The 13259-nt window shown below is 36.0% G+C and overlaps 1 protein-coding gene across 1 annotated transcript; it reads right to left on the reverse strand.

Moving 5' to 3' along the window:
- Positions 1–132: 132 nt before the first annotated feature.
- On the reverse strand, positions 133–12223 carry LOC110804416 (protein ORANGE-GREEN, chloroplastic). The gene is made up of 8 exons (XM_022010008.2): positions 11892–12223; positions 10148–10262; positions 9577–9693; positions 8960–9046; positions 8092–8168; positions 5427–5554; positions 580–716; positions 133–478 (listed from the first exon to the last, which is right to left on the reverse strand). The coding sequence occupies exons 1-8, from the start codon at positions 12113–12115 to the stop codon at positions 401–403; spliced, it is 963 nt and encodes a 320-aa protein (XP_021865700.2). The 5' UTR covers positions 12116–12223; the 3' UTR covers positions 133–400.
- Between the last annotated feature and the right edge of the window lie 1036 nt (positions 12224–13259).

Below are 13259 nucleotides of genomic sequence, written 5' to 3' on the forward strand. Positions count from 1 at the left end.
GTGGTTATGAAAAACTATTTCTTGCTAATCATAACTTCCTTTGGATTTTTAATTTTTTTTTTTAAATGTAACTATTCAGTTGTGTTTGCAATGACAACATTATTATTCACAAAAACTTTTTTAAGAGATACATGACTTACAATACTCTTGTATAAAAATTATACAATTGATAATACAATAATCCGTACAATGTGTTACATTACATGTGATGTGGCTACTCTTACATTATACTTCGTACAATCAAGGTATCACTATTACATTTGTACTTTTGATAAATAAGGACTTGTACATGGCTTAGAGCAAGCACCGTCAAGAAGATAACATATGTACAACTTTTTGCAACACAAAACGGCTATATAGATACAAACAGATCGACAACTTAATTTATGATACAATACCTTTAATCAAAGGGATCAATCCTTGGGTCATGCTCACTTGCCATTGCCATCCCTGTACACAGACAAGTAGGGCACATGACCTACAACACATTTCAAAGTTAGACTCATATCACAAAAAGTAAAGGATCTCAAAAGTTGCATAGAATTCATGTAGCCTATATGCATACAATATCTATCTAACCTTTCCAGAACCCGAACAATTTGAACATCTCTCGGTCTTTGGCGGTGAAAGAGGTTGGTCACTGACATTAACCGTAGCAACAGGCTCAATAAGAACCAGAGATCCAGTGTTTGTACAGCGAGCACACGCTAGGTAACCTACGTTAAGTGATCACAGAAAAAATAAAAAATATTAAAATAAATAGGAAATGAGAACTTCCGACATCAATTGAAAAGCAATTATGAACATATAGCACACGGAATATAATCTATAAATAACAAACTTCAACACAGTTTGTTTTCCTTTAAATATTCAAGGCAGGGTATTTTGTGATGAGATTATTGATTGGTAGTGAAATAAAATTATACTGGTATATGCAAAGTCCCTTGTAGAAAACCATGAAATAACTGAAGTACAAATGGCATAGATAGAAAAAAAAAAAAAAGGTTTATCTTCTTGGTGGCATAGATATTTTTTGTCACCAAGCTTAGCACACATGTTTTCAGACTTGGTCCTTAATATCAGAAATGATTGCTACCTTTTCTCCCCCTTATAAGCAAATTTTTCCATTGCTTTATTTTCATAATTAGAACAAATCTCTTAAGCCTTTCCCTAAATCTTATCTCCTTCAACAGAGAGACATACAGAGAGATAGGGAGATGAATCCAGTAACCTAGACCCGTTAAGATCAGAAGAGATAAACCCATGATGTCACACAATGACTCCTAAAGAACTAGTACTTCTGAGATAAGCTTGACATTCACAGCAGCAACCTTCTTTAATAAGAAAATACCAGTAAGAAGCTTAATCTTAGTGCCAAGTTGTGCCACAGAGAACCTTCAAAACAAATAAGGAGTACCTAAAAGTGAAAATACCATGTGTTTATGCCAGAATTTCGCATTGACGGCCTTTGGTTGAGACATAGACGACTAGATTAAATCGAGTAAAGTAAATAGCAGAAAATAAAGAGGGACGAGAGATGGTGACGCGGAAAACCCGGAAGGGATAAAACCGCGAGTGGCAATTGTCCAACAATCCACTACGTTGTTGGCATAAAAAGACTAGTTGAGTACAAGTACAGTGTATTGATGATAATGCTTAAGTAAAAGATAGTGCAGGATATACGAGGAGAGTGCATATGCGGGTTGGGGTAATATCTTTGTAATATGGTAGAAGGTTTATAGTGGAGGAATGTGTATTAGAAGAAGGTCATTGGTTTAATGTATATTGGCTACGTATAAATAATAAAGGCTAGCACTTGGTAGTGGAATGTACATGTGGAAGTTGAAGGATAACTCATTGTTGTTATTTATAGGGGTTACGGGAAATGGTAGAAGGTAGTTTATAATTAGCTCTTAGGGAATAGTTCAGAGAGGAATAAATAGTAGAGCTAGATGTATATTGTTTTACCGTGTGTATTGGAAGTGTCTTTTATTGTAGGTTGGCAGTCTTTATATAGCACTAGGTCTAACATTGTTAACTTGTTAAGGGGATAATGCTGGTAGTTGCTCCTTGATACTCTCGACCGTCTCCTTGATCTTCTCAACTGCTTCCTTGATCTTTGCTAATCGACTTAACCTTGTCCAACAAGCAACTCACTTTCACATGGGAACGAGTCAGCACGAATCAGTCCGTTCTTGGAGTCGTTTTTTCCTATATTTGAGGAGTCATTATCTCCACAACTTACTAGTCAAACCAATCATGGGAAAGTGGGTTGCTTGTTGGACAAGCTCAAGTCGGTTAGCAAAGATCAAAGAAGCAGTTGAAAAGATCAAGGAGACGGTTGAGAGTATAAGGAGCAACTACCAACATTATCCCCTCAACATTGTTAGACCTAGTACTATATAAAGACTAGCAACCTAGTGTATGAAAAGGCGCCCGAATGAAATGATGGGCCAAGAGTCCAAAAAGAAAAGAAAAAAAAAGAAGGAAACATAATTGTCTTCAGCCAGCCCTAGTATCATCATCATCACTCCTTGAAGAAAGCTTGATGCCAAGTAGGCTCTCTTTCTCTCCTCTTCTTTTTTATTTTTTTTGAAAGGATTCTCTCCTCTCCTCCCTCATCAGATTTTATAATTATTTTCTACCATTTTTCTCTCTCATCAAAGCTTATTTGTATCTTCTACCTTATTTCTCTCTCATCAAATTTATCTTTTGATTCATAAACATCATTTTTACGGACTAACACTTTGTTTGGTAGAAAGGAATCACAAGGAAAAGAAGAGAAAGGAAAACAAAAATACGGGTTCTTGTGTTTGGTTCCAAAAATTAAATTGGATTTGATGGGAAAATAAGGAAAATGGAAGAAAAGCATCATTAATAAATATTCATTTTCCTTTCCTCCCAAAAGTGGGGGAATTCGGAAGGAAAGGGAAAATTAAAAGTTGTCAAATGATTTTCCTTTCTTTTCCTCTCCCTTCCTTCCATCAATCAAACGACGGAAAATAAATTAAGTTTCCTTTCTCTTTCCTTCTTTTCCCTTCCATTCATTTCCTTTGCTAATGTTGTACCAAACAAAGCCTAAAATAAACTAATTTATCTATATGTACTGATTATTTAATTTTATTTTATAAAATAAATTGATTTATTTTTTTTAAAGAAAAATAAACTGATTTATCTTTATGTACTGATTATTTAATTTTTATAAATATGCGCCTCACTCCGATGAGGCGCGCGCCTTATGTTTGCGCCTAGGCACCAGTAACACGACCCCTATCGCCTTGTTGCGCCTTGCGCCTTTTTATATATTGTGTCAACCTACAATAAAAGACACTCCCAATACACACTGTAAAACAATATACCTCTAGCTCCACTTATTCCTCTCTGAACTATTCCTTAAGAGCTAATTATAAAAACTACCTCTATCATTTCCCCGTAACCCCTGCAAGGCTGCAACTAACAATAATGAGATTATCCTTCGACCCCCACATGTACATTCCACTACCAAGTCGTAGCCAATATACATTAAACCAAAGATCTTCTTCTAATACACTTTCCCTCCACAATAAACCTTCTGTCATATTACAAAGATATTACCCCAACCCGCATATGCACTCTCCTCGTATATCATGTACTATCTTTTACTTAAGCATTATCATTAGCTATATTACATACTCGCATATATACATTGTACTTGTACTCAACTAGGCTTTTTATGCCAATAAACATAGTGGATTGGTGGACTTATTGCCACCCATAGTTGTTATCCCTTCCGGGTTTTCCGCGTCACCATCTCGTGTCTCTTCTCTCTTTATTTCCGTCCTTTATTTTCTGTTATTTACCTTACTTGATTTAATCTGTCCCAACCAAAGATCGTCTACACGAAGTTTGGCATAAACACCATGTGTCTTCTAGGTAATATTGCAACAAGCATTATCCATAGTTCCCTTTGTAAATATGGTTCCTACTTCCTAAGCCGAACACGCACAGGAAAGTACTATAATGTCCTTCCAGCTGCCATAAACCTCAGACCAGCCTTGGCCAAACGAAATACCTCTGTGATCCCCAGCCCTCTAGCATCTAGGCTTAGACACATTACATCAGCTCAAGGCAACTATTTTGTGCCCAATAAGATCACCAACAAAAAACACTTAGGCACATTGCCATGATTTTATGTATCACGATGAAACACCACTACATATGTCTGGAGAGCAAGTCTAACAAAGTCTAATACTCTAATAGAAATCATAAGATTCAAACAACCAACACAAGATATAATTTAGAAGCTCATAGGTGAAGTTTATTAATAAAGAAAACTGTATTCTCCCCTTGTGGATTCTAGAAAGAGACAGCATACGTATCTGGAGTGGAGAACCTCTCTCAAACCCAGTTGCTTTTAGAATCTGCCTTCCTACTTTAAATACATCCCACAAGCCAATGGTAATTTCTCACTGCCAATATGATTTTGCTTCTTGATATATATTTTGTTTCTTTCTGAAGATCGTGCCTTGGCGAGATGGTCAAGTGTCTACTTGCTATCTACTAGGTCACAGGTTCGATCTCTAGAAAAAGCTTCTTTATGAAAACAAAGGTAGGGCTGCGTACATTTAGACCTTCCCCTGCGCTAGCGGGAGCCTTGTGCACTGGGTACGGCTTGTTTATATATTTTCTTTCTATTGTTGGTTTTCAGTCATTATTATCACATTTCACTCACTAGCTGTATTTGGAAATTGTTGAATTTCCCACTGCTACTGTGATTTTCATCTGAGAACTGTCTCTTTGCATTTCCCAACTTATTATATCCTTTGAAATCATATATTTTATCATAAGGGAAAGAGAAGATTGCTTGGGATTTTTGTCTCTTTAAATTTATATCCCTCCATATTACATAGAAAAGAATCTAACTATGAAGTTCATTTTAGTGTTTAAATTCCATACCTAGCAGTTAAGAGTAAGATGCAGAAGAACCCATCCGGAGACATGGCATTCTCAATCCATACCTCCTTGGTACGGGATATCATTTCGTACCATTCCAGTTCTTTGAACCAAACAGCCCCTTATTGTCGTGATAACGGTAACTGTTCCACATTATAAACTGTACTCTTTACAGTGTATTGCAGGTACGGAGAGATGTGGTTTGAAATTTCTTGTTGCGGGTTTTGATTACTTTTTCTTATTAATGTATTTGGCTTTGTATTATACACTGAATTGTATACAGTACGTATTATACATTGAATTCATTCCAGAACTGTTCTATCAAAAACGGGAATTTTGGCAGCATTTAATATTGTATCAGCCATTAACAGGACTCGAGGAAATGCGCACACATACACAGAAAAGATAAAGAAGCATCTCACAAAATGTCTACCACAGATCAGCATAAGGCATTTGCAAGAAGCAATGTGAAATAGTAAAAGGAAAATACCAACCAGTTCCAAGGCAGTATTTGCATCTCTTATGCTCTTGTTGTTTTACATTGTTTATTTCAACCACCATTAATGCTGAGATCACACCAACGGCTCCCCCTGAAAAAGAAGCTACGATTGGGTCCACCTCACTGCAGCTCACAAAATAATAGTATATTAACAACAAATTGACATTCAAATGACACAAACACTAGAGGCTATAAACATGTACAGATATGAAAATTTCATTACTGTTCAGAATAGGCCAATACTCTCAATAGCATAGCTAAAGGCAATGCCATTGCACCACAGGAACAATAAACTGAGAATAAAATGTTACAAGCAGTAGAGCCTATATACATTCACATACACAAAAGCTTTTTCTGTTCAGAAAGGTCAATTGCATTTAGTTTTTCCTTGTTTTTTAAGGGGGAAAAAGGTCAATTGCATAGCTACAGGAAATTTTATCAACTTTAGGAATCAAGGGTGAAAAATACCCGAAGAAAAAATAACAATAAAATACGTGCAAAGCACAAGCTATAAATAAAAATCTAGGAGGGAAATGCTTCTGTACACTATATTACTCAAGACTTTTAAAGAAGGACGCATTATCCTTAGAAGTATATAACATAGATATGTCTATTTATGTTTATCTAATATTTCTCAAGGTTCATACCCAAGTATCTTAATCTATTCCAGGTATCTTATACTCTTATGTGACCCTGACTGCCTGACATGGTATAACAAGGTAAAGTGTAGAGTTGGAGCAACAGAAGTTGTGTATATCCAAAGTGACAATAGCATAGGAAACCACAAAACTCAAACTGATACTGTTAGTGGTAAGTATCTAGATGATCCTAAGCGTAAACAGGAGTATGGAACTATGGACAGATTATACGTGTTTACTAAGTTTGACATGTTCTATTCAAAGCTAGTGCATCATATGTTTGAAAGCTAAGCCGAAACGGTGATGAAGCTGAACTATGGTGTCAGCTGTCAGCCAGGGTTGGTTTTGGGTTAGCTATGATCTTCATATCATGGAGTATGAATTGGGAATAGGTATACTGGGCTAAGTAAGAGTTAAGGAATATATGTATTGTTTATGGCAGAAAAAGCTTAGAGTTCGCAACTTCAAATCGAAGAATTGAGAATTGATATGGAAATTTGGTTACCAGAGGATTAGTGATGAAAATTGTGTTTAAGGGTCAAGGATATGCAATAATTTGGGTTATAATGGTAGGAGTAATTTTCAACGAATTAAGTGTTGTTAGAGAAATATGTGAATAAGAGTATTGCGGAGAAATGAGTTGACATGGAAGCATATCACAAATATAACTCTAACACTGTAATACTTCTATCCAAATCACAGCAAAGTAAAATCCTACGTTCTACTATCTGCCTTAAAAATCCTGAACGCAGGTATATTTATGCAATTGGGAAAACTGAGATTCACTGGTGGTCAGATTTTGATCTTTGTGGTAACTGAGTCCACAACCTTTTGTTTCCTCCCTGTTTGTCTTTTTCTTTTAAAATGACACTCACCGAAAAAGGATATGCAAGGTAGTGGTTACATTTGATTTGAGAAGGCTGGCATCAAGTAATGTTAAGCGTTTCCAGATGTGGTCCTTGTTGAATTGGTGGGACAAAAGCTCTGGGTGGCCCTCTGGGGTCATAACATGCTGACCATTCAAGTGAACAGCAACAGCGGTGTCAAACCTGTTTGCGGTGCTTGGGATAAGTTGGGGGACAACATTGTTATGTGAAATAATGTTCTTGTAGCTTGAAAAGGACGGAGAAGAAAGGTTGGTTTGCAAAAGTAAGAAAGATGCTTTCGTTGGGAATTTGGCAGTGGGCTTGGAATAAAAGAAATCAATGGTGCTTTGAGGGTAGAGATTCCCCTAAACAAGTTCTCATTTTCCATTTTCGGGGCTTTTGTATTGCTGTAGATTTCACTGACATTTTGACATTCCTTAATTCTGTAGAAAATTGCCAAGTTTATGATATTTTTTTTGTCCTTATACTTGCTTTTGTGTATGGATGACGACCTCTTGGTATCTTTCTAGTTTATATTTTTATTACGAATTGTCAAAAATAAATAAATTTAGAGGTCTACAAAATCCCTGAATAAAGTTTCAGTAGTAAATTAGTGAACTTGGTCAACATGTAAAAGTAACCAGCACACGACACATTTCCAGCCAAGTAGAACTTCATCCCTATATACTAGTTCACTTTAACCATACAACAACAACAACAACAAAGCCTTAGTTAACTTAACCATACATTGATAGAAACAAAAAATGGACATAAATTAAACAAGTTAGTGATCTTAAAAGAAGGTTCTTTTGGTTGTGGGATGTAATGGACTAAATCAAAATGGCTCTTAAAACCTCTTCGCTTCCTTTCCATGAAGTAGAAGATGGCCGTCCCGTTGTCGTCCCGTTATCGCTTTTGGGTCAATTGGAAACAACCTCTCTGCAATTGCAGGGGTAAGGTTGCGTACCCCCGACCCCCCCTAACCCCGCTTCTTGCGGGAGCCTCTTTGAGGCAATGGGGTAATGATAATGATAATGATGAGTGATCTTAAAAGAAGGAACTTCCATCAATATGCATATTGCTTGTCCAAGACAGCAAGCAAAAATATTTTTGAAGGTGCTTATTTTTCAGGAGGCAAGAAAGGTAGCAGTCATACCTCAACTGCATTGGCAAATGCATACTCTGGATGAAATCTTCATATGATGTTCCCCCCAATCCCAATTTGAGCTCCAACTGCAGTAAGACTGTAGAATTAGAGTTGTGCCTCAGTTAAGGAATAAGAATATAGTATATGATACAGTTGAAGCACACCTATTCATGTGTGCCTAATTGCCAACATGATCCATACAGATTAGAAGTATGACTCAGTCAAGGAAGATAAAACTTTTGTTCTGATAGTATTAAAAAGCATCATTGAACTTAAGTAGTTACCAACTCAATGCATATAGATTTAGAGGTATGCCTCAGTTATCAGTCATTGAACTTCTCTTATTTTGGTATAGTCAATATGCATCAATGCATGCCAACTTAGTCTATGACATGTTACCATTTGCTTTTTCCAAAAATCAATTATCCAGAAATGCAAACCCCAGACATACAGGACATAACTTGAGATCATAAACACTACCTGAAGGTCAAATTGACAATGTTCCATGTCATATTAAATTGACAATGTTGGGCGAGGAAAGATACCTGGAAATGTGTTTCAGAAAAACTAAATAGGAGTGTGGGGTTTCAACCTGACTCCTAAGGAGTTTCCAAGAGGTCCTAACCTACCAGTTTAATGCCCGCGCCTTTGTAAACAAGCAAGAGGTATGCATTTGGGACTCCAGAAAATTGAAAACCACCCCCATGTGCACAAAATGCATAGAGCCACAGTCTTTACAGACAAATGTTTTCATATGAGAAAACTGATAAACAATTGCAGACTCGACAAGAAGCTGATAAATCAATAAGGTCAAGAACAGGCCAAAAGAACATTTTTTCCGCAGTTAAACTTCCAATTTGGATTAGAGTATACTTACTGCAGGTGCTAGAAGACCGCCAAAAACCATAATTCCAGCAATAAGAGAGAAACAGGTAGCATAATATTGGTTGAGGTTCGTCGAGCTCTGCAAGTGGTTGAATGATAGTCAGTCAGTACAGTGAATGCAACAAAAAAATAATGACATTGAAAGATGCTTAAGGCCCTGTTGAGCAAAATTAGCGGTAGCGATTGATTAGCGGGTAACTAGTATGATTGTTCGTAAAAGTAGCGATTGATTAGCGGGTAACTAGTATGATTGTTCGTAAAAGTAGCGATTGAGATTGTAAAGTACTATAAAAGCTACATATATTGTTTTAAATTTTACTATAATTTTATCAAACACTCTCCACTAACTTTGAACTCTAATATATTTAAAGTTTGAGAAAAAATACCCAACAGCTACCCTGCCAAACACTTATTTTCAAGTAGCGTTTTGAGTAAGTCAAAACGCTACCTGCTACCTCCGAATACGCCCTAAATCAGAAGACCAAAGAGGAAATCACAAACCATAAAAAGGAACCAACAAAAAAACATAAACGGAAGAAACAAGAATGTAGTAAAATAATGACATTGAAAGATGCTAGAATGTGGGGGGAGGGGGGGGGGGGGACTTACCAGAGGAGGCAAAAATGGGATAAAAGATGGAAAGCTTGGTAGTTCATTTTCCTGTTCCTCCTTTAAGATTCCCAGCTCAGCTCTTTTGATTCGCTGTTGTATCCGTAGCCTTCGAACCTTTAAGACAAATATTTTGAGTCAGACAATTACTTCCATTGACGAAGAATATAAAAAAAATTCATTTTAACAAAAAAAAGTTGAGTAGACAGTTGAGGGCATGGACACTGATAAGACAAACGAAGTAGACTGCACTGAATACAACACATGTCGTTTCAGGATGAAATCCAAAAATCTATATAGCTTACGAACCACTAAGAAAACAAATGTAGCACCTTCACACTTCACATATTTCACATAGAGGAACAAACTTTTCACCTTTACATTATTCCACATTGAAACATAACTTGAGAAAACACGATATCTTATTTTTCACACTTTTTCCATAGAAAAGTGTCGCACCAATTGTCAGGTTTTTGGTATGAAAGCACAGTTAACCGTCCTCTCAAAGTGGGATGGTGAAAATCAACATTTTTCATGTAATTGACAAAGAATTAACTTCTTTCGTACTAACCTCTTCCATAAGCAAGAAGATTTTATTTCGGCGGCTCAGAATATTATCTTGAATTTCTTGCGATTCCATTTTAGCAAAGTCCTCAACTGTTTCAGGCCCTTCTATAATACAAAATCTGCAATAGATCATAACATCAAAACTAAATATCATCACAAAAAACAAGAAAAAATCTCGTAAATATATAGATTAAACTTCATATAGGACAGGAATCTATAGCAATATTGCAAACCAAACTAAGGGTTTTCGTTCTAGATGGGGACGTAAAATCAATCTATATGTCTGCTTCTTAATTAGACTCTTACCGGTGTAACCAAGGGAGGATGTCTATGTCAAAAGTGGCTTATATCCAAAATGGACGCAAGTGACTTTTATTGGTACCCATTAATTTGGTATTCGTACTGAGACTAGTGTGGTATTAGTATACCAATGCACTGTTAAGGAGTACTGATACGAGTCATTGTCTTATTGGTACAGACATATACTGTGTTGGTACTAAAAATGGTTGTACTGGGGTGACCTGTGTCCAATTGATCACAAGCCACTTGGCCCACTTGACGTTTAGAAATCCTCATAACCAAGGTCAGTGCATTCGCAACATATGGTTGATTGTGCACAAAGTGTAGTTAACAGTTACACGAAATGTCCTCACTGACTCAATAAAACATAGCAAGCATATAGACTAGAACCATCTATCAGGATAACATCAATTCTTCTCTTCATTCTACAGCACCGCCTTATTTGCGGTGTTAGTGGTGTCACAGTTCAGTGAACGAGTGCTTTCATTTCTGTAGAAGTATGTCTAAATCCTCTGGTTTGTTCCCTTTTACATTAAAGCTAAATAAAGAATACTATAAGGGTTAAACATTGAATTCATATGTCTCCAAAATAAAGTGTCTGAGTGCCATAAACATGTCCTAGTTTCAATTATCCAACAGACCAACATGGATAATTGAAGTAAAATGAAGAGTCTGAGTAACCTAACACGTTAATGCACCCAATGACTCAACGGGCTGCAATTACCAAAGTTATTTGCAAAAACAATAATAAAGACACTAGTGTTTGTGAGGAAATTTAGATTTCCTCCCCTGAAATAATATCGTATTATTAAGTTCCTGCAAAATAATACAATAACCCCTCAATTGATTAATCCTCTCACCAATGTATTTTCCCTCTTATTGGCTAAACTAGAAACCCTAGTAGACTAGGATATATAAACTTGCCGCCCAAGTCTGACATTCTAGTTTCACCTACATATGTAACATACCAAAACCTATCTCAATTTCCTAATTACATATCCCATTAATCTAGGAAACTAGCATAATAACCAACCAATATGGAATCTGCCAAAAACCAATTACATAGTTGCCTAAATTCTTTGTTGGTTCCACTGACCTCCAAAACTCATGTTTAGTTAGGAGACTAACAAAGAAATCAAAGTATGTTAAGATTCTTCTAGCAACTCCGCAATTAGTAGGTTGACAAACTGAGCTTTGACTCCAAACCCCAATACAAGCTGTCGTCCATTTAATTAAATTAAGTTGCGTTTAATTCCCAACAAAGCATACTTTCTGAACTCGGATTAACCATTTCAAGATTCTAAAGTACAATCAGGTTAAAAATTAAATGGCTATGTCACAAAACAAAGAACTCAAACAGCAACAAATTGAACAATAAATTAAAAAAATCACAAAGCTTTAAACATTCAAACACCAAACAGAAGCACAAGGGAAAGACAGAGAATTACGCGGAGCTGGTTCTGTCGGAAGTTTCGCCGGAATCAGGGAAAGCAGAAGGGAAGGGAGAAGGATCGGATTCGGAAGCCATAGACGACGAGAAACAGCGCCATGTCGGAGGGAGTTGGAGGTTTCTGCGAATTAATCTGGAAGATGAAGATGAAGAGTAGTTGTGGTAGGAAATTAAGGGGTTTTTAGGTTGATAAACCGCCAAAATTCGACCTGAACAGAGCATGTTTTTGTGGCGCCCAGTTTCTCCGATCACCACTCGTTCATGTTATTAGTGGTGGTTCCACTTCTATAACTTATGGTTTGTCCATTGGCGACGGACGAGTGTGTTCCTTACTGCTCAAATACTCTACATTTTTAATGGATAAACTTTTGAAAAGGACAAAAGGTTAAATAAAATGATTACTATCAGTGATTTTAATAAAATGATTTTTATTAAAAAAACTATATTTTATTATTAAAAATAAATAACTTTTAGTACGTTCTATTGGGATAATATTATATTTTCATTCATTACAATGTGTGTTGTACTTCGAATGTAATGTATGGAGAATTTGTGTTGTCAGATGTCAACTTCAATTATCAGCCCAACGAGCCACTATCATGCTTATAGTTTATCCTTTGTTTGTACACATGCTCTAGTCATTGTGAAGCAACTATGCAAGTGGTAAACGAAAGTTGAATCTTGTGTAGGATTCATAGAAGAAGCCGTCAGAAGTCGAATTTAACTCTTCACCATTTTTGGTAGAGTAATTTGAAGATTTTGGGAAAATAGGGTTTAAATTCGAATGAATCGAAAATTTGGAATCAACTGATTTTACAAATCGACAAATCGAAACAATGGATCAACAAATCGAAACAAAGAATTATATAATCGCAGATGTGCAAAAAATGGGTACGAATTAGAATAAACAATCAGGTTGAAATTTCAAGAAATCAGGTTTGTTAGAAGCGGAGTTCAACAGGAATTAAAATTTGTAGGTTTGTTTACTGCTCTGATACCATGATAGAATCGAGATTAAAAAACATTGAACACAATTTAGTTAATAAACTCAACCTCTAGGAGAGAGAAAATAAGAACATTTCTTATTGATTAAAAAAAAGGGAAGGGAAATTTTTTACAGTTGCGTCATTTCAGAATAGGAAAACCAAAATGGGCATTTTGACTAAATACATAAATTAATCTATACTATATATTAAAAGGCGTTTCTACAAAAGTTTACATGTCACGTGGCGATCTTTCTCAATCCATAAGTCCATTATAGCAACCCACTTTCATTTAAAAAAATGAGAAATATAGATTGCATAAGATTCGAACTTCAGATTCAACACTTTGACATTATCCAATTGAGCTATAACCTTTTACGTGT

The sequence above is a fragment of the Spinacia oleracea genome, chromosome 1, assembly GCF_020520425.1.
Source record: "Spinacia oleracea cultivar Varoflay chromosome 1, BTI_SOV_V1, whole genome shotgun sequence".
Classification (NCBI taxonomy): domain Eukaryota; kingdom Viridiplantae; phylum Streptophyta; class Magnoliopsida; order Caryophyllales; family Amaranthaceae; genus Spinacia; species Spinacia oleracea.

Coding starts and splice junctions, on each gene's coding strand:
- LOC110804416 (XM_022010008.2), bottom strand. CDS start 12,115: ATGCTCTGTTCAGGTCGAATTTTGGCGGTTTATCAACCTAAAAACCCC. Junction 9,694..10,147: donor TCTTCTTGCTTATGGAAGAG/GTTAGTACGAAA, acceptor TTTGTCTTAAAG/GTTCGAAGGCTACGGATACA. Junction 479..579: donor ATTGTTCGGGTTCTGGAAAG/GTTAGATAGATA, acceptor AATGTGTTGTAG/GTCATGTGCCCTACTTGTCT.